General features: G+C 36.7%; 1 protein-coding gene across 4 annotated transcripts in view; it reads right to left on the reverse strand.

Annotated features, from left to right (window-relative positions):
• Positions 1 to 5,572: 5,572 nt before the first annotated feature.
• The window catches only part of KIAA0586 (KIAA0586 ortholog), a 106,615-nt gene continuing 86,195 nt past the window's right edge, over positions 5,573 to 25,992 (reverse strand). For 3 of the 4 annotated variants that reach the window (XM_055304442.1, XM_055304443.1, XM_055304441.1), the window contains exon 30: positions 5,579 to 6,133. In XM_055304442.1, coding sequence (XP_055160417.1) covers positions 5,982 to 6,133 — 152 coding nt within the window. In that variant the 3' untranslated portion in view covers positions 5,579 to 5,981. Of the gene's footprint in view, positions 6,134 to 25,992 lie in introns of all 4 variants that reach the window. The other variant, XM_055304440.1, reaches the window with a different exon arrangement.

The following is a 25,992-nucleotide window of genomic DNA, read 5'->3' on the forward strand; positions in this document are numbered from 1 at the left end:
CACGTAGTCAGTATTTTATCCAAAGAGAAAAATCAACCCAATTGCGTAAAATAATCCTGGGTGTCTATGGTACTTTCGGAAGACACACAACTATTGGAGAAAATGACCAAAGGAAATAAAAATACATAGCAAGCTTACCAAGAAATTCCATGCAACTATCCCAATGGTAGAAATGCCTCCTATATTACAACTTACATACTCACTCCTAAGATAACACCTTATGAAAAATAGATAAGAAAAACATCTCTATTCAGGAAAAGTATGCTACAAAATGTTGACTGGAATAGTAATCACTGTCCCAATAATTCAGGGAAAAAGACATATACTTTCAACTCAACCTATAGATAATATGTTATGTAGCACCAGGCTTGTTCTTTATCTGTGACTTCTGTGTATACCAACATGGTTCTTAGGATTTCTTACTAGCTACTATGAAGATTTTAAATCCTATTTAGTCCCCACAATCTGGGTCTCTTCAGGGGTCTCACAGGAGTGACCTGCCAGAAGTTAGAGGAGTCTACTCATTTCTTGAGGGGCTTTTAGCTTGATTTGGAGTCCCTGAATTCAAGAGATTTATCAGGAACTTATCCCTCACTATAGCTGAAATTATGAGACCGCACACATCATAGAGACTCAGCAAAAGAGCTTTGATTTGCTGGCTCCCTTGGCAATTAATGGAACATTACAGTTTAACAATATTTATTGGCCTCACAAGGGGGCATCTGTACTCTGGCTAATATTTCCTATTGTTTCTAGGTAAACACTTCAGGACAAGAAGAAAAACTGTCTTAAAAAATACCAACGAAGGCTGATTATTCTCAAAGTTTTGACAGTCTAAGACTTGGAATCTATTCTTCCAGCATGGGCTAGGTCAAATAAAAAACTAGCCTTCTGAACTTTTCTAAACTATCATGATAGGATTTCTGATGACAATAATCCTGTTTGTTTTTCTTCAATACATTTTTAAGATAGTCTTTTTTTTTTTATGATAGAGAGAGAGAGAGAGAGAGAGAGAGAGGCAGAGACAAGACACAGGCAGAGGGAGAAGCAGGCTTCATGCACCAGGAGCCCGATGTGGGATTCAATCCTGGGTCTCCAGGATCGCGCCCTGGGCCAAAGGCAGGTGCTAAACCGCTGCGCCACCCAGGGATCCCTTAAGATAGTCTTTAAAACTATAGTGCGACTGGTGTTCAATGACCAAGTGATGATTTTATTCTAGGAAGAGATAGAATTCCTTGTTTAACCTTTGTACCCCAGGAGAGGCAGATGCCCAAAGGGAGGGATGACAAATCCTGACATGGCCGCCCAGCCGAGCCCGAGTATCTATACCACACTGCATGCCCAATGTCCTTCAGAGTTAATTTTTGTTAAATAGGTACACATATGGGCATACAGTAGAAAAAAAGTACTTCAGTGGGATTTCTCAGCAATGTCACAGAAATACAAGGATTCAGCCATCCACTATTGTTTGTTACTCATCTATAAGGAAATGCCATAGCATTGGAGCATTTTTTAAAAGATAAAAATATTTCAATAATTATTTCTGAATAATTACAGAATTATTCTTGGATTAGAGATGGTAATCCACCATGAACTATTTTTTTATTTTACAGAAAAGTGTTTTGAGTTTTTAGTAGAAAAGCAATAAAACTTAGCTAAATATATGTTTAGCATTTAAAAAGCAAAATTAAGAGATCAGGAATAGGCAAGGTATAAGAAATATACTGAGCTAATCATCTTTTAAAAATGAAAACATTTATGTAAGATTCTATTAATGTGCACAAAAAGCAAATTTACTTTAGGATTTATACCAAGGGAACATTTTGAATGCCTGCTATCCTGGTGTTGAGGCATGTAAGTACAGCAATATTCACAGCCTTGATCTTTTTTTTTTAATTTAAGAAGTCTTTTATTTTTTTCTATTTAAAAAAATATTTTTTATTGGAGTTCAATTTGCCAACATATAGCATAACACCCAGTGCTCATCCTGCCAAGTGCCCCCCTCAGTGCCCATCACCCAGTCACCCCAACCACCCACCCACCTCCCTTTTCACTATCCCTTGTTCATTTCCTAGTTAGGTGTCTCTCATGTTTTGTCACCCTCATTGATATTTTCACTCATTTTTCTCTCCTTTCCCTTTATTCCCTTTCACTAATTTTTATATTCCCCAAATGAATGAGACCATATAATGTTTGTCCTTCTCCAATTGACTTATTTCACTCAGCATGATACCCTCCAGGTCCATCCACACCAAAGCAAATGGTGGGTATTTGTCATTTCTAATGGCTGAGGAATATTCCATTGTATACATAGACCACATCTTCTTTTGTTGTTGTTGTTGTTGTTTTAATAAATTTTTATTGTTCAATTTACCAACATACAGAATAACACCCAGTGCTCATCCCGTCAAGTGCCCCCCTCAGTGCCCATCACCCATTCACCCCCACCCCCCGCCCTCCTCCCCTTCCACCACCCCTAGTTCATTTCCCAGAGTTAGGAGTCTTTATGTTCTGTCTCCCTTTCTGATATTTCCCACACACTTTCTTCTCCCTTCCCTTATATTCCCTTTCACTATTATTCATATTCCCCAAATGAATGAGAACATACACTGTTTGTCCTTCTCCGATTGACTTACTTCACTCAGCATAATACCCTCCAGTTCCATCCACGTTGAAGCAAATGGTGGGTATTTGTCGTTTCTAATGGCTGAGTAATATTCCATTGTATACATAGACCACAGCTTCTTTATCCATTCATCTTTCGATGGGCACCGAGGCTCCTGCCACAGTTTGGCTTTTGTGGACATTGCTGCTATAAACATTGGGGTGCAGGTATCCCGGTGGCGTTTCACTGCATCTGTATCTTTGGGGTAAATCCCCAGCAGTGCAATTGCTGGGTCGTAGGGCAGGTCTATTTTTAACTCTTTGAGGAACCTCCACACAGTTTTCCAGAGTGGCTGCACCAGTTCACATTCCCACCAACAGTGTAAGAGGGTTCCCTTTTCTCCGCATCCTCTCCAACATTTGTGGTTTCCTGTCTTGTTAATTTTCCCCATTCTCACTGGTGTGAGGTGGTATTTCACTGTGGTTTTGATTTGTATTTCCCTGATGGCCAGTGACGCAGAGCATTTTCTCATGTGCATGTTGGCCATGTCTATGTCTTCCTCTATGAAATTTCTGTTCATGTCTTTTGCCCATTTCATGATTGGATTGTTTGTTTCTTTGCTGTTGAGTTAAATAAGTTCTTTATAGATCTTGGACACTAGCCCTTTATCTGATACGTCATTTGCAAATATCTTCTCCCATTCTGTAGGTTGTCTTTTAGTTTTGTTGACTGTTTCTTTTGCTCACAGCCTTGATCTTGACAGAGTCTGCCTCTTAGTAGCATGTTTTCTAAATAGTTCACTCGAGAAGCTTGAAATTATAAAGTGAAGTTTTTAAAAGTATGTAACATCAAAAATGCCATTTACTTTACATACATCATTTATTCCAAAAGGATCTGAGGTGGTTGGCAGGTGAATGCATTCACACACACACACACACACACACAACACTGGCCAGAAATTTCATAAAACAATATACTGACGAGCAAACACAAAACTTTTTTTTTTAAAGTTCAAGTAAACAAGGAGAGGAATAAATCAAAGACTATATATGTCTGCCCTAAAATTAGAAAAGGTCTCCTACAGTTAAGGGAGAGAAACTACCAACATCTTTTAAAAAATGCTTCTGCTAAAATTAAAGAACATCTTTCTCAAAAAGCAGCTGTGAAAATGAGAAACCAAGGGAGTGATGTTTAAAATGAAGCAGCATTCACCCTGTCTAGAGATTTGTAGATGAACAGCAAATACCAATTATTAATTATTATTATTATTTAAGATTTTATTTATTTACTCATGAGAGACATAGAGAGAGGCAGAGACACAGGCAGAGGGAGAAGCAGGCTCCATGCAGGGAGCCCGAAGCAGGACTCCATCCCCGGGTCTCCAGGATCATACCCCGGGCCAAAGGCAGTGCCAAACCGCTGGGCCACCAGGGCTGCTCTCAAATACCAATTATTAAACAGAGGATGGCATTTTCTCTCTACTTGTTTAATGGGAACTGTTACAAGCAGAACTGTCCAAAAAGCAATACCAAAGAAAAATAGGTTCTAAAGTGAAACCTAACTTATTTCAGTAACAGAGTATCAGAGAGAAGCTGGAGGAACTGACATAAGAACTGTGTGTGGAAGGCTGACACATTTCCATAGGTTCTCAAAACTTCTGTCTTCAGTGAGAAGAAATTCTCAAACTCTTCTTCAATTCCCCAGGAGGTGGGCCCTTCTAGAAGTTTAAGGAATTCTACGTTGCTCTTGAGTAATTCGTAACTTGAATATACATTTTAACCACCTGGAAAGGTCTTTTCTCTTTTTTTTTTTTTAAATTTTTTTTTTATTTATTTACGATAGTCATACAGAGAGAGAGAGAGAGGCAGAGACACAGGCAGAGGGAGAAGCAGGCTCCATGCACTGGGAGCCTGACGTGGGATTCGATCCTGGGTCTCCAGGATCGCGCCCCGGGCCAAAGGCAGGCGCCAAACCGCTGCGCCACCCAGGGATCCCTCTTTTCTCTTTTTTAACACCAATGCCCAGGCCCTATCCCATATCGATGAGGTGGGAATCCCTGAGAATGGAACATAGGCATTTTTAAAGCTCCCAGAGGCTCTACTGTGCAGCCAAGGCTGAGACCCACTAAGCAACCCAGAAAAATGCTGAGAAAAGTCAAGGATGACTGGAGTTACCGTGTGTTTGAGCTTCAGTTGTGACAGGAAAAAATATTCAGGGAGATGAGTTTTGTGGGGTTTATTTCTTTCTTTTGCTAATACTAGGCTACCCTGCTTCTCATTGTGCTTACCCTCTAGTGCAAGATAAATTCCTCAAGATAATGATACCCACCATTTCCTGAGCTCTCCTCAGTGCCAGGCACTGTGCTGAGTGCCACCCCCAACATTATTGATAATCCTTATTATCCTGCAAAACAGGTATTAAACCCATTTGCCCAGACATCCCTGAAGAAGGGATTTATCTGCCCCTATCACAGAGCAAGAAGGTGAGGAAAGTGGAACTAGAACCTACATGTATCTGATTTCAAAGCTACGCTTTTTGTTTTATTTATCTATGCTTTGAAAGGTAATCTAGTCATATTTCACAGGTTTGTAAACTATAAAGGTTTATAAGGTATATGTAAGGAATGAAAAAAATAAACCTCTCATAATTTTTTCCTGTCACCCTGAAGTTCAAATACACAGTGATTTCAGTCTACTTGACTCCTATCACCTAGCCACTCGATCTCCCTCCCCAGAAACAAAGTTAGCAGTTTCTCATTTATCCTCCCATAGATATTTAACGCATACCTACACAAATACATGTCTGTAAGTGTATGTATGTGTACACACCACATATTGGGTTCCTCCTCCCATTGTAAATGATGGGAGCTATGTTGCCCATGGCTTTTTTCATTTTAATGATATTTCTCAGAGACAATTCCACATTGACACAAATATTTTACAATTCTTTTTTGTACTACATAGCATTCCATTGTACAGATATAACATCACTTTTTCAGTCAGTCCCTTATTGATAGGTGTTATATTACTGCCAAATATTTGAAATGAATAGCCTTGAGCAACATCATTTCATAACTACAGGCAATTATATCCGTAGAATAAATTTTCAGATGCCAAAAGTCATGCCCTTTCCACTCCTCTATGCTGCCTCAGGATTCTAAGAAATAATTCAGACTCAAGATGATTGGTCTTTAAATTATTTTATTTAAAAATTTTACCTAACTACCCAAATTATGCTTTTTACTTTCATAAAAAATTTAGAAATTATTTTTCAGAATATGCTCAAAACCCAAAATTGTCTGAGACATGGTTTTATACCAGAGAAAAATGACTTCAAAACCAGTGGCACACATATTATGCTGGCTCTCCCTTCCTTTTCAGAAGGTGTCTGTTCCTGAGGACTCTATGTCTTCCTGGACAGTGCTAATGCTCGGAGATTGAGAACACTTCTCCAGTTTCACTGAGGGCAGCGTCACAGACATCATGGCAGGTGATGGCTCTGAAGTGATAAGTGGTACTGCTTTACCACCTGTAAAAAAGGAGAAACGCATTCAGCTAAACAAGCATATCCTGAGTATTTACATACATTTAAGTTTTCTTACATAATATGGGGGATCAAAACAAGTATTGCAGGTGAGGTCATTTCCTTTCTCAAGGAGCTCAGAGCTCAGAACTTGTCAGAGATAAGTTCACTCCTATCCTAGACAATTATAGACTTTTATTTTAAAAGTAAAGTATGGGGATCCCTGGGTGGCGCAGCGGTTTGGCGCCTGCCTTTGGCCCAGGGCGCGATCCTGGAGACCCGGATCGAATCCCACATCAGGCTCCCGGTGCATGGAGCCTGCTTCTCCCTCTGCCTGTGTCTCTGCCTCTCTCTCTCTCTCTCTCTCTGTGACTATCATAAATAAATAAAAAAAATAAAAATAAAAAAAATAATAAAAGTAAAGTATGTTATGTTCTGAACATTTATGTCCCGCCCAACATTCATATGTCAAAATCTTAATGCCTCATGTGATAGTATTAGGAAATGGGGCCTTTGGGAGGTGCTCAGAGTGGAGCCCTCATGACTGAGATTTATAAAAGAGGTCCCTCAGAGAGCTTTTTAGCCCCTTCCACCATGTGAAGACATAGTGAGAAGGCAATGGCTGTGAACCAGGAAGAGGCGATTTGATTTTGGGCTTCTAGCCTCCAGAACCATAAGAAATAAAATGTCTGCAGTTTATAAGTCACCCACTTGGTGGTATTTTGTTATGGTAGCCTGAGTGGACTAAGACAATAACAAGTGCCAAAAGTTGTAGTACAAATGACAAATGCCAGGTAAGACCACGTAGGGTAAGAGCCTAGTCTCTGAAACCCAAACTTATCCACTTACTGTGTGACAAATTGTTTCGTCACTCAAAATTTCAGTCCTTCCATGTTAAATGGGTTAATAGTACCTACCTTGCAGAGTGTAATGAGGATAAAGTAGTATTGGTAAAGAATTTGACAAAAGAGCTTAGTACTTAGTAAGTGCTCAAAAACTGAGAATTATCAGTACCACTAAATGGTTTAGTTTAGTTTAGTATTATCACTACTATCATTACCATTATCAAATGAACAGCTAAGTCCAATTTAAAAACACACTGGAATAGCCCTAAAATAAGGCTGCTATTAAGGTTTGCTATTAAGTTACAAAAAGAACATGATTTTTTTTTTAAGTGGAAAGATATGAACTGCGTGAAAACCATCTGAAGTCAAAGGTTACCAAGGCACTTTACTCTTCATCCTATTCCTACAAAATGGATGCTTAACTCAGGATTATGTCATTAATGCTCATTTCTTTTTTTTTTATTTTAATTTTAATTTATTTATTTATTATTAATTAATGCTCATTTCTGAGTGCCTAAGAGTACTATGCTATTGGTTAACAGAACTGATAGCAGGGAAGCAATTTTAAAGGGAAAAACCATAACGGGATCATTCAAATATCATTGACACTTGACTTTGGAAAGTATTTTTCTCTGTAAAACAGACTTTTCTTCATGATCTCGACACTTAACAAAAAACAGAAAAAAAAAATGTCCAATCCATGGATTGAGAGTAGTGGGAGGCAATAGAGAAGCTAGCTAGTGGCAGAGGCAACACAGTCTGGGATGAAGAATTCATTAATATGTTTTTTAAAAAAAAATCCTAAAAAAAAAAAAATCCTGAGTTGATCATAAATGTAACCTATCTGCCTATACCCTAATTCACTTCTTTAAGTTTTAAAGCATTCCACCTAAGAATATGAAGAATGCCAACTTGGTATTATTTAAGACTACAAAAATCCCTGTTTCAAATTTTATGGGTTTACTATATATACATAAGGATAATAAGCATCTTAAAAACAAATTATCTTTGACAATCTTAAAGAGATCTCTGAGTCAATAGCCACAGTAATTTTTCTAAAACTCTTTTATATTTTTCAAGTAGTTTTCACAGTAATAAAGTGGAATTCTCCATTACATTTTTATAAGAACTACGGTAAAAGTAGACTATTTTGGGGATTTCAATGATGACTCAAATCACAGCTGTCCAAGATGATTGTAATATTTGTAAAAGCCAAATTCCTTTCACATTAGGAAGTCTTACAAAGACTTTTAATATTATACCATTCCTCTTTGTTATTGTGTTGATTTATTTTCTTTAGTAAAAGAGGGACAGGTAATAAGATTTGGCAACATTATAGCATATCACAAACTAGAATACCACACTATAATCTTTTAAGATGAAAACAAGTCTTATGTCAATTTGAATAGAATAAATATTTTAAATAAGACTTTTTGAAATTTAGCTCTGTCAAGATATGATAAAAACTAAAATTAGGACAGAATAAGAACTGCTTTAAAAAAAGATCTTTTTTTTTTAAGATTTTATTTATTTATTCATGAGAAACAGAGAGAGAGAGACAGAGAGAGAGAGAGAGAGGCAGAGACACAGGCAGAGGGAGAAGCAGACTCCCTGCAGGAAGCCTGATGAGGGACTCGATCCCAGGTCTCCAGGATCAGGCCCTGGGCTGAAGGCAGCGCTAAACCGCTGAGCCACCCAGGCTGCCCTAAAAAAGATCTTTATAGGACATAAGTGTTATTTAAATATTCTGTCATTTTACAAAGTCACAATACAGAGCACACAAAATAACCATAAAAGTATACAAGATTAGAGCTTACTCATCAATAAAGTAAAAACTAACAGAGTATAACTAAGGCGAAGAGCAAAATTAATTTTCAATCCATAAAAGTTCAATGTTACCTTCCCCTAATTATCAAGAAAAATTTCATTCCTTTAGTTAATTGCCTGTTTGTCAAAACCCACAGATACCAGATATTCTTCTTTTCTGTCTTATCTCATGTCACAAAACTTCTTTATATGTACCATTAAATTACTGACTAAATTGCTCAATGATGTAGTAAGAGCTATAACTACTTTTTTTTGGATTTCAAAGAAATTTACAAGTCTCAGAGAACATATTAAATTCTATCACTGCAAAGTTATGCTATTTCTCATAGTTAGTGCTTTATATTTATACAGCAATTCAAAATTTTGCAAAGACCTTTTCCACATCACCTTACCTCATCCTGACAGTAATTCTGGGAGACAGACAAGGTGACTGAGGCACAGAGACATTTTCAAAAGCATATTCTCACTACCTAAACATCCCTACAAGCCTACTGTAGGCATGGAGCTAAGATGTTGAGAAATTCACAGATGGAAAAGAAAAAATCCTTATCCTCAAGAAGCTCATAACCTAGGAGCAGAGATAGACATATACAGCAATACTTAGTTTTAATGAAATGGAAATACCAGTTGAAGTAGGATTGAAAAGGTGTGGAAGGTGATGAGCGAAAAGAACAACAAAATAAAGTCAATATAAAGTCAGTATGTTTGGGTTTTGTTTTTAAGTCAGTATGTTAAAGGAACTCCGTTTTTTTTTTTTTAAGATTTTATTTATTTATTCATGAGAGAGAGAGACAGAGACATAGGCAAAGGGAGAAGCAGACTCCATGCAGGGAGCCCGATGTAGGACTCAATCCCAGTACTCCGGGATTGTGACCTGAGCTGAAGGCAGATGCTCAACCGCTGAGCCACCTGGGCATCCCAAAGGAACTCTCTTCTGATATCAAAGTACTGATTGATTGGCTTAGAGGAATGGTGAAGGAGAAGGCTATAAAGGAAGGTCAGGGTCAAGTTCTGTCAACGATGATGAGTCACAAAAGATTCTGAACAGAGGAGTAAGATAACCAAATGTATTTTAGAAAAGAGAATTGCAATAGCTGTGTGCAAACTAAGGAGAGAAGAGTGAGGTCTATGCAAATGGTCCATGTAAGAACTGATGATCCTTACCAGTGGAAACACTCAAGATATTTTGGGGGAAGGCTCATCAGAACTTATAAAGAATTGAGTATCGCTCTGAAATTACAGGGTTAGTTAACTGATTAGGCAGTAATAAGAACACAGCCTGAGGCTATGGGGGTATAAAGAGGTGTAGAGATACTGGGATCAGTTTTATACCTGATAAAGGTGAATGCCTACAAGACATGTGAATGGACTTTTCCATCAGACAACTGGAATTAAAGGTGTCAGAGACTGTAAGGCAGTTTTAGAGAAAAAATTAGCAGTTATCTATATAGATATAATAGAGTAGTGAGAACAGTGATCACCTAGGGAGAAGAAAGAGGCTGAGAAGAGAATTGATGACAAAAATATGAGGAAGGACAAAAAAAGGTGAATGAAGATAAAGAAAAAAGGGGAAAGGGAGGTAAGTAGGAACAGACCCAAGAGTGAAGAGTCACACAAGGTAACAGATGGTTAAAAAAAAATAAAAGTCTAGTACAATTCGTCTAATTCAGAACTAGTAGCACTGAGACAACTCACTGCTTTTTGCATTATACCAAGTACCTCCATTACCCAAAATAAAAAAAATATTACTTTAAAAGGTGGTTAGGATAAATTCCATTCATGTAATATGCAATGGTAAGGGTAGGTAGGAGAGGAACTGTAATGATGTTGCAGCTCAAGTTCCTTTATGATGGGCCAAGTCTAAGGTCCAAGTGAGATCTACTGTCCAGTCACTTGGGAACAGTCCCATCCAAACTGTCAGTGTGAGGCTTCTGGAACAAAGCAGAGTTGAGATCATCTATCTAGCCACTCAGCAAATATCAACTAAGCACCTACTATGTGCCAGGCACTGTTCCAGATTTTGAAAATATCAGCAGTGAGGAAAACAAAGGCTCTGATTCCACTGCTACCATATTCCAGCTGAGTATAGGGTAAATGACAAACAAGTAAGGAAAACAAACTTATGTCAGGAGGTGGTAAGTGCTTACAAAGAAAAATAGGTAAGGGGTAAGATAGTGAGTGATGAGAGATTTTAGGAAAGCTGTGTAACTTCTGCAAATCCTAGTTTTCTCATCCTTAAAATAAAGATGAGTACCTTCCTCAGGTTTTTTGAGGATTAAATGGGATAATGCATATGCAGTATGCTGTATAGTTCTGGCACTACAGAAAGTACTCAAAACAGATTAGTCTTACTTTTAGGTAACTGGAAAGGAACTATCCCAAGAGGCAGTGACCCTGAGAATGAGCTGCAAAAGACAGTCTGCCTTAGAGAGGGGTAAGAATGTTTCACTGAAATACACTAAGGAAAAAACCCCCACAGCTCTAGAAGGCCTCCAAATAGTTAAGCTATTTTAACTCAAGTAATTATGTTTCAGTTGATGAGTTAAGTCAATAAAATGAACCATTTTATCAAAAGGTGTTTGTAAATGTGGATCTGGGGAAGCCTTTTTTTAAAAATATATTTTTTAAAGATTTTATTTATTTATTCATGAGAGACACACAGAAAGAGAGACGCAGAGACCCAGGAAGCAGGAGAAGCAGGCTCCACGCAGGGAGCCTGACGTGGGACTCGATCCGGAGACTCCAGGATCACGCCCTGGGATGAAGGCGGCACTAAACCACAGAGCCACTTGGGCTGCCCTGGGGAAGCCTTTTAGAAGTGTTCATTTACTTTTTTGTGAAGAGTCATTTCAAACTCTAAAGGAGAAGTTTTTAGACGGAATATTTTTAAAAATCAGGCAAATGAGTGTTACCAGGCAAAAAGAGTAACCTTCATATCTAGTTACAGTCCTCACAGAATCTAGTTTTTTTTTTTTAAAGAAAAAAGACATCATATCTTAATAAATCACCATTAAAGCAAACATCAATTTTCTGCCTATTTTAAATGTAGTTTGATGCTTTTAAAGTTTGACTTTTTAAATTTCCAGTTGTGTCATTACTCTATGATGTAATTGTTTCAACAGCTGTTTTCAGAGTTGTTTTTTTTTTTTTTTTAAAAAAAAGAGACTACTTGATTCCGTAGGTGTGCAGTACATCATTTAACTTGGTTACATTTAAGCTGGGATGCCCGAGTCAGACCATGTATTTGAAACTTCCTAAGATATTTTAGTATCTGTTTTAGATGTTTCAAAATCTTTTTTATTTAAAATTCATAAAGAAAGTTTATGTTTGACGTTGGATTTATAGTACTAAGGAACAGAAAACTTAAACTAATTTATTCTAAAGAATACAAGTAACAATATGGGATTTTTAACTTAGACCTTCCCTGTATATTGTTATTATATTTCTAAAAATATGCATAACTTTGTAAAAGTTTTTTAAATTTAGATAATGTATTTCTCATGAGCAGGTTTCAGATTCTGATTCTAATCCTCAAACACTTGGTAACTCACTATTCTCTCTCTGTTATTTGCAAACCGAAAGGAATCCAAACAAAACATTCTCTCCTAAAACATGAGACAAGCAGAGCAAAGAAGAAAAAGTTTCCTCCATAGCTTCACAGAAGAGTACAGCATCTCAAACTCTTCATTCAGATTAAGTAACACATGAGGCACACGTGATATGTGTGAATTTGTAGCATTCTTCTATGAGTGGATGTACAGATAATTGAAAGACTTTAAAATTGCTTGAATTTAAGTTTTTCTACATGAAAATAAAGATTGGTTTCTTATAAACTACAAATTAAAAAATAAAGTTGAAAATGAAACAAATGTAATCATCTTGAATCCATGTATAAGAAGAATCTTAACTCAGGCCATACGGATGAATGGCCAGAGATCTGTGAATGCCCTGGAAAATTATGCAAATTATTTTCATTCAAGTACACTCTGGGAGGGAGACAGATGGTTATAGCTTTTGGTGCTCTAAAAGGGGTCAAATATTTAAGAATCACTGTCTTAAAGGATAGCCCAGCCATTACGTGCAAGTGAATCAGATTCTTTGAGCTGTTCTTCCAGCAGCAGTGGTGAAATACAGGAATTCCTGTCCTGTCAACTGTGGATGCCTTATTCTCTCCAAGGGTGATTTGGTAATTTGCACTTACCAAACTGCATTGTAATTATTTGTTTATGTGTCTGTCACTTGCTCTGAACAAGATATTCCTTAAGAGCATGGACTGGGACTTAGTGTCTTTGCTGCCTGACTACGACAGTAGGTACACAGTAAGTATCTGTGACCTTATCATCTCTATCATTATTTGCCTGAAGGTCTGTTCCTGTTAAATATGTGCTGCAGGAGGACAGTGACTTTGTCTGATTTACCTCTGCATTCTACAAAGTGTTAGCATAATGGTAAGCACACAGAGGGCCTTGAAATGATTGCTGAACCAAGCTGATTTGCTTCCACCTCAAGAGTCTGTGGTTTCTCACAGCTAACAGCCTGCTTAGATTCTAGCTGACCAGACCCTGTCTTTAAAATCAGCCCTGAGTTCCAGCAATGCAGTTGCTTCCCAGCTGTCTGTGAAAATGTTACAATATTTCAGCTGTATTTTATTGAGTTCTTGAAGCATTTTTCCTGTCCACCCTAGGCTCATCTACCCTTGCTTGAATTCCTTGTTTAAGCAGCTGCTAAACTATCCTGCTGTATTCAATTCTCCTCACATACTTAACCCAGCTCTGCAGATTTTGCAACATCATAGCTTCAGTGTTTGAGAATACTACAAGTTTTGATGAAGAAGGTGCCCAGTCATTTGATGTCAAGTACAGTACACAATATTTTATTTACCTCTGCTCTCTAGATTAGTCACTATTAAATATTTCTTTCCTTTTCCATGTTTAAAGGGTGATTTAAAATTTTACTATAAAAAATAAAATGTTACTATAGTCTCATTCCATAATGTTTTAGACATATAAATCCTACTGCATTTCTTAAGTTTACTATTGCTTCTGTTTTTAAAACAAGTTGACAAATGCTTATTTTGAAATGTGTAATTTAGGATAAAAATAAAGCAGTTCCTATAGGAAGAATAAATGTATTGGCACCTGTAAAAACAACTCCAATTCTTTTTCCTCTAAAAAGCAATAGTTAATGTGAAAGGTTTGTTTCTTCTTATGCCAGGTTCCAGCTGCTTTACTTTGTTTAAAACTGACTTCAAAGTTTAAACACTGTCCTGTCCCAACAAATAACCTCCCCCAGATGGAATTATCTTGAGTACTACCCTCAGTGCTCTGAATACCACACCTGCAGCCTTTTAATTCAACATTTTATAAACTTTCCAAAGGGAAATGAAACATTTTTTTCTGTTCCCTAACTTGTGCTTTTTGGAGGGTTTAGTACATGGAGTTCTATTATCTGGGTAAGTTTATAGATATTTTAGAAGAATTTAAAAAGTATAATTAATATCTCTACTGTGGTTATTAAGAGAAATTATAAGAAAATGAAAAATCTAAGTAGCTGCAAGTTCAACATTTTTTTTAAGTAGGCTCCATGCCTAAGGTAGGGCTCAAACTCATGACCCTAAGATCAAGAGTTGTGTGCTCTGCCGAATGAGCCAGCCAGGCACCCCTCAACAACTTTTATAGTAAAATCTCACCTGTACATACAGATGCAAGATACAGATCGAGTTCAATTTGTGTCTGATCCATATCACCTGATGAAGCTACATTGAAATTTTTTTTTCATAAGAAAATCAGTAAAGCCTAGAAATAACCATGATTCATTCCTATTCACTAAAAAGAACATAAACTATATGCACTCCCATAGTTAGGCTCATAAAACCAAGTATACTGCAAGCCTGATCTAATGGCCTTAATATAAAGGAATTAAACAGCTGAATTTTAATGACTATCAATAGGAAAATACTTGACCCAATGTATTATTATCTTTATGAATCAAAAATTAAGGGAAGGGGGAAACAATCATTAGAAAATTTGCAATTTGTGTTAAATAAAAGAAACTCATGGACCATTTATTCCAAGGTTAAAAGTTTTTATAGATTTTCTTACTTAAGGATTTAATCATTACAGAAGTTTAGAATTTCACTTCACCCTAGGCCAGACTGGGGCATATTACCCAACACAATCTATGTGAAGCAACCAATAAAGTTGTCAGAGAACACAGAAGAGCATTACACTGTTAAACCAAAGCCCCATTTTAATATTAAACTGAAACAGGCTGGGAAAACCTCCTTCTGGCTAGAGAATTATGAAGTAGAGAAAAGTTAAATAACTGAAGAGAGAAACCTATAGCCCATGTAGTTCTCCGGCTAACAGGATATGCTGGGCACCAAAGGCATATGCCCATGTTAATGTCAGGCTGTCAATCTGTGCTCCTAAATGGAGGCAATCAATAACTGTCAACATTCCTTGTTTCAAACAAATTCTTAGGGCAGAATGATTTGGAAAAAATGTGTAGGATGATAACATCAGTATTTTTTGTTTCTCTAAAATAAAAATCAGGCTTTTCTCAAGTTACCATTATTTCACACAAATTTCAGATGCATTTGGAAGAAGATATTTAAGTGACATGATTTTTAGCATTGCATCGTCATTTAACTGAGCAATAGGTTCTCACTGATGACAAACATTCATGTTAAGCTATTGTAATCACACTGTGAGAAACCTAAATATTAAACATGTTAAATAATTAAGTGTAATACAGGTTAATGAAGAAAAAAAGCTTTAAAAATAGTTTCAGAATATAGTTTTATAAAGGTAAGATTAAGGGCAAATACAATGGGTGACGGGCACTGAGGGGGGCACTTGACGGGATGAGCACTGGGTGTTATTCTGTATGTTGGCAAACTGAACACCAATAAAAAATAAATTTATTATTTAAAAAAGGGCAAATACAACTTACTTATTATATATTGACAATCTGCAAGTAGACCAAAATATTTAACTTTGGTATTGGTTTTTTAAAAAATCTTTAAATTCATTACAACTGCTTACTATGTTACTATATGAGACACTGTGTTCATTTCCTGCCCTGTCTCTATGTTTGAGAGTAAGAGAGGGAAAGGTTTCTGCTTAGCTCTATTACAGCGACCTTTCTGATTCTACACAGCATCTATATATAAAGGTGAACACAACAGTATCAATCAGTACCATCTCAGAGGCCCCTTTCAGTGAAGAACGTTTTCTTTTTTTCTGTAGCAAGTAAAATTAAGTGACAGTCTGCTCTGAAGTGATTACTTCAAAGACCAGAATTTAAACTTACCTATTGTGTTATGGTAAGAAATAAGCAATGTCATCCCCTTTCATATTAAACAAAACTGGGTGGAAACTAAGAATAGAAAAAGAAAACCTACCTTAGGTCTAGCTAGTATTCAATTAAAAAAAAATTATGTGTCCATCATGATTTAAATGAGGTATTGTGAAGGCCACAAAGAGTAAGACATTGTCTTAATTCTCTTTAATTATAAAGATAAAATTAACACAGAGCAGACTGACAGCAGTGAGCAGATCTTCCAATTAATGTGCCTGCTCCACTTCAAATATGAGGGTTTAAAGACTAATCATTAATTGAGTTCTCTTTTAACAGCATACCACTTCTAGCTGTTAAAGTTTCCATCCTGGAACTTGAATTCTTCTTCAATTCTTGGTAACTTCTCTTTGCCTCTTCCTGTTCTGTTGCCTCCTTTTTAAATTCTCTTTAAGAAGGTACTATATATTATACCTGGCTGGCTTTGGAGAAAGGAGCTGCAAAACTTTTCTCTAAACCAGTGATTTTCAACAGAGGGTTGGAGTAGGGAGAGGGAAAAGTCTCAACCACTTTCGGGGCTTTTTCAAACTAACAAGGGCTCCCTTCCATTCTAATAGGCCCACATTCCAATGGGGGTGTATCCCATAATGGGACTTGCTGCTATAATGAAACACTCTGCTAAATTCATAACAGTCTACGGACACCTGGGTGGCTCAGTGGCTGAGCATCTGCCTTTGGCTCAGGGTGTGATCCTGTAGTCACAGAATCGAGTCTCACATCAGGCTTCCTGCATGGAGCCTGCTTCTCCCTCTGCCTATGTCTCTGCCTCTCTGTGTCTCTCATGAGTAAATAAATAAAATCTTTAAAAACAAATAAATAGGGGATCCCTGGGTGGCTCAGCAGTGTAGCGCCTGCCTTTGGCCCAGGGCTTGATCCTGGAGTCCCGGGATTGAGTCCTACATCAGGCTCCCTGCATGAAGCCTGCTTCTCCCTCTGCCTGTGTTTCTGCCTCTCTCTCTGTGTCTCTCATGAATAAATAAATAAAATCTCTAAAAATAAATAAATAAATAAATAAATAATAAAAATAAAAATAAATTCATAACAACCTAAATGTGAATTTTATATAAAATTACATTTTTGGAATAAAAAAATGAGTATTTTTCCCTAATACTCAGATTTTTTTCCTTAATAAAAGTATTGAAGCTTTCAAAGACAATGGCTTTTAAAAAACACAACAGCTTATTTCTGCTTTATTAAAACAATGAATTTTAACTCAAAAAGTGACTATTTTATTAATCCAAACCGAAGCATACTTCAGTCTTATCTTTATATCCAACAAAGCTGCATTAGTAGTAAAAACAGCTAACTTGAACTAATATGCTAAATCTGTTATTTTTAAGATGCGCCTTCAGTAAGCCATTTCATAGGCTGAAGTGATTTACTGCCACGCTAGATTTTCATAAAGGACAAGAAAATAGGGTGGTTGGCTGGCAGTGGATAGAGGATGTGACTCTTGATCTCAGGGTTGTGAGTTCGAGCGCATGTTGGATGTAGAGATTATTCAAAAATAAAATCTAAAAACAAAAGGTTTCCCTCCATTATTCTTCCCTATTTTTCCCTAAGATGCCTAATTCAGTCCTTTATGTATGGTTGCTCAAGAAATATCCAGCTGACTGATGTTTCTGAAACCATTATATCAAATGGATACACTACTCTGTGATCTTTTATAGGTCATTTTCTGGATAATGCACATTTTTTCTATTCATTCTACACTGTAGTATGTAAGGTAAGAAAAAGTTTCCAAGTAATTGACAGCCAGACACTAAAGTAGAGAGTCAGCTTTAAGCTAGTAGTTAAGAGCACAGATGTGGAAGCTAAACTGCCTGAACGCAAATCACAGTGCCAACAGAAATTAGCTGTAAGGCCTAGGAGAAATACCACCACTTGGGACGCCTGGGTGGCTCAGGACATGGTCCTGGGGTCCTGGGATGGAGTCCTGCATCAGGCTCCCCGTAGGGAGCCTACTTCTCCCTCTACCTATGCCTCTCTCTCTCTCTCTCTCTCTCTCTGTGTGTCTCTCATTAATCAATCAATCAATCTTAAAAAAAAACACTTTGTGGAGTATTACCATTTTGTGCTTCAATTTCCTCTTCTACCTCATGGGTTTCTTATGATCATTAACAGAGACAATATATGTAAATAAATTTTATTTTGTAGCTTGTGATTATTTTCTAAGTTTTCCCAACTTACAAAAAATCGCACCTGTTAGCACAGGAACAGGATATTCCTGTTTAAAAATATTTTAAATATTTAAAAATATTTTTAGGCAGGGAGACCTTTTGCTGAAAAGAAAAAGTACTGCTCACATATTACAGTGGGAGAGCAATAAGGGATCTCAGAGATCAACTTACTAATGTTTACTAATGAGGAAGTCAAGATTCAGAAAGGTTCACTGACAAATCAATGTCAATGATTTGTCAGTCAATAATAATATGTCAAATAATATGTCAATGACATAGTATTAGTAAGGACTAAAGCCCATAGCAAACATTTCTTTCCCCACCTTCCAACTTTTTCAGACTCTTCTACTAGGATATGTCTTCAGATACTAAAACCGGTAAGAACTATCAGAAATTATATGTTCTATTTTTTAAAAATTATCAAGGAAGGAAATACAGCATAATGTTGTTTAAGAGTATAGCCTTTGCTTTCAGAATTGGACTACATTTGATTCCCAAAGCTCTGCCATGTACTGTGTACATATCCTTGGGCCAAGTATGTAACCTCTCTGAGCCTCAGGTTCCTCAGTTAGAAAATGAGAATATTATCTACCTAGTTGGGTTGATTATGGATCTTAGCATAAGTATATCACATATAGGAAATATACACAGATGACACCTATTACATGTTGTTGATGTTATTATAAAACTCTACCAAAACTGAGAGTCTTGGTTTCTGTAATAATTTCTCCTAACAGTAAAAAGAAAAAAAAAAGTGCCACTATTTCAATATCAGAATTGTTTATTGTCATTTATTCCTGTAATGAATAGCTGGCTCATAATCATACTTGTTGAGTGAGGAGGTTTACTGAAAGGGTGAGTATTATGCTCTGCAGGTGAGGAGTAAGTTGGCAACACAACCTATACCCTGGCCAACATGATTTAAAAACTGCTTATCAAGTTTGTTGCCTCTTAAATGTCCCCTTCCTACTGGTCAAAATGGAAGAAACAGCACTCATTGGTATTTAAGTCAAAGGATGAAAAGAAAAAATTTCCAAACATTTGATCTGTGAATTTATATAGAAATTAGGAGTGGGTAACATTGGCTAAAAATTGAGTCATAAATTACCTACGAATATAATTTATCTTTTTATCTTTACCACAAAGGACGAATGTATTAATTTTTATTTAATGTTTAAAGATATCACAAAATCAAAACAAGTGATCTGAGAATTGGAAATGAAATCCAAGGCTGAGAAAGCAGGGATACTGCTCAAAAAACTTTAAATGAGGGCACACAAGGTTACTGGGATTGTACCATTTGTACACTACGCTTCTTCCAAACACTCACTCTATTTTGATAATTTTTATTTTATTTTAAATGGTCAAAAACTTGTAGCTAAAAAAACCCAAAAAGAACAAAAAAACCAAAGTCTTGTAACTGTATGGTGCCAATTTGAAAGAAGGCTATGTTGTAATATTTCAAAAAGTGGTATTTAAGAGGATACCAACCTGGGCTTTACAATGTTTGTAAACATTTTTTATATTGGACAGAAAGTTAATCTTTTCATTTTTAATATTATCTTTAGTAAGAATCACCTGTATAGCAATACTTAAATCTATAAATTATTATATTATCATTTTAAACAAATTCTTTATGGATTACTTAAGAAAACTGCATAGTTCTATAGGGCTGTTAACTGCAAAACAATAATATAAATATGAAGTCTCCTAATAAATATTTTAGGCCACAGAAGAGTTTCTAAATGGGTGCCATCCAGAATATGAAACAAAAAAGCTAATAAGGTGAAATCTAATACTAGTAACCTCGATCTTAAGATACCTCGATCTTTTACACCAATTTGAGTTCACTGGGAAAAAAAGGACCATTATTAGAGTAGTTAAAAATATATAAAAAGAAAAGAAATTAACACCTTTAAACAAATAATCTGGCCAGATTAGGTTACTTTTTAGGATATCTTGATCTTTTACACTAATTTGAGTTCACTGGGAAAAAAAAGGAACCTTATTAGAGTAGTTAAAGATATATAAAAAGAAAAGAAATTAACACCTTTTAAACAAATAATCTGGCCGGATTAAACTACTTTTTGGCTGCATATCTAATAATAGAATTTTAGAAATAGTATCTTGGCAGCATAAAAGCTTATATTCAACTGCCAAGAAACTGATTGGTAATTCAGAAAATAGATGACCCACCTATCCTGAACGTAGACCATGCTTTATTCGCATAGTGTACACCTAATTATTAAAATTCATTAAAAAACACTTAAGTACTTGAATGTATTGCTGTGGGGTGTTATGACAAAGAGTCCCTGCCTTTTTGGGGCAGGAATGTCTAGAGGAACATTCCAACATTAAAATTTGGTTGAGAACTGAGAGATTTGATGTTTTAGTAGACAACTTTATCTACAATGCACTTCCTGTTGGTTGAATAGCCTGTGACACAGCTACTAAAACACATTCCTCTCAGATAATTCTTTATAAAAGCATGCCATAACGGTTTGAAAACTAAAATAATCTTAAACATTACACTAGGTTTGCCTCGTGAAAGGAGTCATATATTCTGTATGATTTCATTTATTTACAGTAAAAAATGCCCAAGAGAACTAATCTCAGAATAGTGGTGATCCTTGTGGGGTGGAGGTTGTTACAAAGGCAACATGAGGGTGGCTGCAGGGTGCTGGCAATGTTCTGGGTGCTGGGTATGGGTTATAAAAGGGAGCTCAGGGATCCCTGGGTGGCTCAGCAGTTTGGTGCCTGCCTTTGGCCCAGGGCGCAATCCTGGAGACCCGGGATTGAGTCCCACGTCAGGCTCCCGGTGCCTGTGTCTCTCACGCTGTATCTCTCATGGATAAATAAATAAAATCTTAAAAAAAAAGAAAAAAATAATAATCTTTAAAAAAAAAAGGGAGCTCAGTTTTTTTTTAATATTTTTTTTCTTTTTTTTAATTTTTATTTATTTATGATAGTCAGAGAGAGAGAGAGAGAGAGAGAGAGAGAGGCAGAGACATAGGCAGAGGGAGAAGCAGGCTCCATGCACCGGGAGCCCGACGTGGGATTCGATCCCGGGTCTCCAGGACCGCGCTCTGGGCCAAAGGCAGGCACCAAACCACTGTGCCATCCAGGGATCCCCCAGGAGCTCAGTTTTTGAAAATTCTTTCAGTTCTATACTCTTGATATGGATACTTATATCTCTATGTATATTATACTTTCATAGAAAGTGGAAATTGAAAAAAAACAATAGATTAGTTTCAGCAATTGAAAGGTGATTCCTTTTCAGTTTTGAACTGTTTTCCAAGGATTGAGAGAGCCAAATAACTAACTTTACTAACCTTTAACATCAAATGAATAGTCATAGGCCATCCTGCTAACAACAAAGACAAATCCCTTTCTGTTTCTTTTCTTAAAATTTTGAAGTGCCAGAAAGCTGAAATTATTCAGAAGCAGAAGGTGACTTTTTGTTGTTGTTGCTTTAGTTTGACTCCACAGGACTTACTACAGAGAGGGTACTTGATGCTCTGTGACAAGTAGCCACTAAATTTCTTTGAAATCACAAACTAGTATCATTTTACCTAATCTTGAAGGCATTTCTAAAATATTAATACAGTCTGTAAAAGTCATTTAGTTCTTTCTTTTTGGTGCCAAAAAGGTTTGCTGTTTCACTTTATGAAGCAATGACATCACAGCTACATTTAAACTCAACTCCTATTCAATAACTCGTACAACTTTAATTACACAAGGTCACAGACTGTTACAGAAGGTCACTACTATCATATTCTTATAAGTGACATTTGACGGCTAACAAAGCTGAAGGCAAAGTAACTCCCTAATAGTTATTACTAAGCAGTTTGAACTCAAATGCTTCTATAGATTACATACAGAAAATCCATTTTCCAAGATGGAAATCCTTCCTAACTATGAAAACTCTCAAATTACGGCCTGTGACTATCACTAAAACTACACTGTATTATTTGTGCAGCTTTTATAGTGGGTTTTGCCATATCTAACCATTCCTCACTAAATTTGGAAGCAAAAATTACATGTGACAGAGTGACCAGTTTACTTCCCTAAGCCAGCCCTGGTAACTTTTGAAAAAGAGTGAAAGAATGAAAAATGAGCTTTCAAATTCAGGAAGCCACTAGAAAAGAAGAACACTACCATTCCATATTCTAAAATTAGAGCTTTAAAGATTTTCTGTTGACTAGTAAGTTTTGGGTGTGAGGGGGTGGGAGGGGAGGGTGGACTTCTGCTCACTGTACACACGACACCAATGGGAATAAGGGCCAGTCCAAGTTCTCCGTTACCATTACTCTGGGTAATAGTTCCAAGCTGTGAGGCACAGCTGTATAGGCCCTGCCAGCAAGGCCATCGCAGCCGTGTGCTTTGATAGCGTGGGGCCCTGAAGTGTCAGGATATAGAGAAGGCAGCAGTTGTTGGCTGTGAAAACAGTCTGATACAAACCAGATGGGAACTTACTAGATGGGCAAGACAAAGGAAAACAATTGGCTTATTCAACAAAGTCAGGCTCCTGCCCCAGAGAATTCACAGAAGACAATAACAGTCACCCAGAGTTGATGCAAACAAGAAACAGCCATGTGGTTACAGTTTAAAGAATTGTTTTTCCTCAGACTAAACAAAGTTTTGATTTCTAATTCTTGTATTCATTAATTGTAGTTTGGTGTAAGACTTTTCTGTCAGAACCACATATTTCATTTATATAATATATGTACTTTTGTGACACCAGGAAAAATATAGGGGGACATAGAAACTAATTTTGTGCTGTTTCCCATAAAGTGTCATGAGCATAGGCTTTGCTCTTTCAAGAAACTGGGAAACTTAGAAAATGACTGATCATACTGACGCAGTAATTAGAAAATACTCAACATAATATTTCCAGGACTTCCTAGGTCTGATCTGTTGTAATGTAGGCAGAATGACACAAAATGCAATAATCACAAGGCTCTTGGAACTACATTTCTACCTAAAGTATTTTTTCTGACTTCATTACATGGGAAGTATTATGGAAATTATATTCATAGGATAAAAGTGCCTGCATTCTCCCTAACCTGACTGTGGGAAGCTCATCACGCTAAAGAGTGGTGCCTGTGCATTCAGAGTTGACAAGTACAACCAAGATTAACATTTAGATTTTAAGATACCTTTTTGGCAAGAATTCCTTATCAAGAAAATTGAAAAATCACATCATTTTCATGCACACATTTGCACATATTTTATAATTAAGTAACCTGTTTTGTTTTGTGCATTTATAATAATAAAAATGATAATTAGTTTTCTTAGAAGAGATGTATCAGCAGAACTATAAAGATTACCGTGGCACAAGACACAACTGGGGTTTCCCAATTTGCATTGGCTGCATTGGCCAGATTATTTTCACTGACTCTTCCAAACCCTAAAAACTGAGGTCCAACACTTAGAGACATCGTTCCTGTTGCATTAGATCTTTCATCCTTTGCAAGGTAATTCTGAAATAACCCAGAGAAACAAAATTGGAGTAACAACTTTGGTGTGTAGGTTGACTCAATCATAAGCATTTCCAGCCCTACGTGGTTCCCTCTGCACTCTGCTGCACATCCACACACACTCACACGCCTCTTTTTTTTTTTTCCCCAAAAGTCTAGATTAGTGCACGGCAACAGTGCTGGATAACTGACCGTTTTGATTAAATCTAACTACCAAACCCAAGAAATAACTCTGTGCTTATATTATAAGCTAAATTCCCCTGTTAAAAAGTAGGAAAGGAAAAACTTTAACAAGTGTTATTTACTGAAATTCAGAATGTGTCACTCATCAGTGAATCAATTCTGTTAAAAGTTTTTCTCATCACACGGAATTAACTCTTTTATAAAATGATTAACAAAGACAGTTTGTCTTGGATTTATCATTGAATGCATTTGATAGACTTTGGGTTAATTTATGGAAAAAAAGGAATTGGTATCATTTCTATTATTAGGCACACTGATAATTATACACTTCTTCAGAAACTGCCCATTTCTACCTTAATGGGGTGCTATATATATATATATATATATATAGAGAGAGAGAGAGAGAGAGAGAGAGAGCCTTTTAGGTCACACTGAGCAGTCTGGATTTTATTCTGATGCAGAAAGAAGTCTTTGGGGGATTTTGAGCAGGGAGTCATGTGATCTGATTCATATTTTTAAAAATATCACCCTTGCTTTGAGTGGATAATAGATAGGAGGGGAGCAAATATGTATATAGGAGAGAAAGTTCTCAAGATAATATTAAGGTTGAAAAATATCATGCTTAGAAACTCAACTGCACACCTAGAGAAGGTAGGAAAGTTAGCTTGGTATCAAGTCACTGAAAAAAATCTTGGTCAGTTTTATTAGAACACTGAAAACCACAGTATCGAGCAATAGAATTTAATAACCTCTGTAAACATTGGGATAGTCTAAGAGTAGTGAAGCTACTTAACCTCTCTGAGCCTCTGTTTTCCCATCTGTATAATGAAACCACCACCAACAACAATAAAAACATCTGTACATATTTACAGGTTTGCTGTGGAAATGAAAGAGTTGTCAATTGTAAAGCAATGACAAATGTTGGTTTCATCATTGCATGTTTGGGAAGAAACAGACCTACCATACTTGGTAATGACTGTGTTCTGTCCTAGCATACCTAACTCTATGCAAGATATACTGACCAGAATATGGTCAAATTAGTAAAGAGCTTGGAAACAATCAATATACTATAAGGAAGAGTAAAAGGAACATAACATGCAGACTTTGGGTTATAACTGCTGCCATCAAATACCTGAAACACTGTCCCACTGAAAGACCTGTTTCTAACACCCAATAGGAGAGAACTAGACCTAACAGTGAGAAGTTACAGAGAGGCAGAAGTTAACATAAAATGATTAGTGCTTTCTAGCCATAAAATGTACAGCCAACTAGCATGTTCCTTAAACTGCAGGGTGGGGATCCCTGGGTGGCGCAGCGGTTTAGCGCCTGCCTTTGGCCCGGGGCGCGATCCTGGAGACCCGGGATCGAGTCCCACGTGGGGCTCCCGGTGCATGGAGCCTGCTTCTCCCTCTGCCTGTGTCTCTGCCTCTCTCTCTCTCTCTCTGTGTGACTATCATAAAAATTTAAAAGATAAATAAATAAATAAATAAACTGCAGGGTGATCATCTGTTGGGTCTAATTTCCCTTTTAAACCTGGGATGCTTCTCTTTCCTTTTTATACTCAGTCCTAAAATGATCTCATCCATACCCACAGCTTTAAATAGCATCCATACTGTCAACTCTCAGATTTATATCCCCAGTCTCAACTTCTTCCCTGAGCTTTGATAACAAACTGCTACCTGATTTTTCACTTGGAGATCTATTAGGCTTCTCAAACTTCACATGCCCTTCACAGAATGACTAATTTTCTCTTCAGTGTTCCCAATAAATGGCATCATCATTCACCCAGTAATTTTCGGAAACTTAGGAGTAATTAATCCTTGCCTCTGCTTTCTATTACACTCCACATCCAATTCATTTTAATATTTTTTTAAAAGATTTATTTATTTATTTATTCATGAAAGACACACAGAGAGAGAGAGAGAGGCAGAGGGAGAAGCAGGCTCCATGCAGGGAGCCCAATGTGGGACTCAATCCTGGGTCTCCAGGAT

This window comes from Nyctereutes procyonoides, unplaced genomic scaffold (assembly GCF_905146905.1).
Source record: "Nyctereutes procyonoides isolate TBG_1078 unplaced genomic scaffold, NYPRO_anot_genome, whole genome shotgun sequence".
Classification (NCBI taxonomy): Eukaryota; Metazoa; Chordata; class Mammalia; order Carnivora; family Canidae; genus Nyctereutes; species Nyctereutes procyonoides.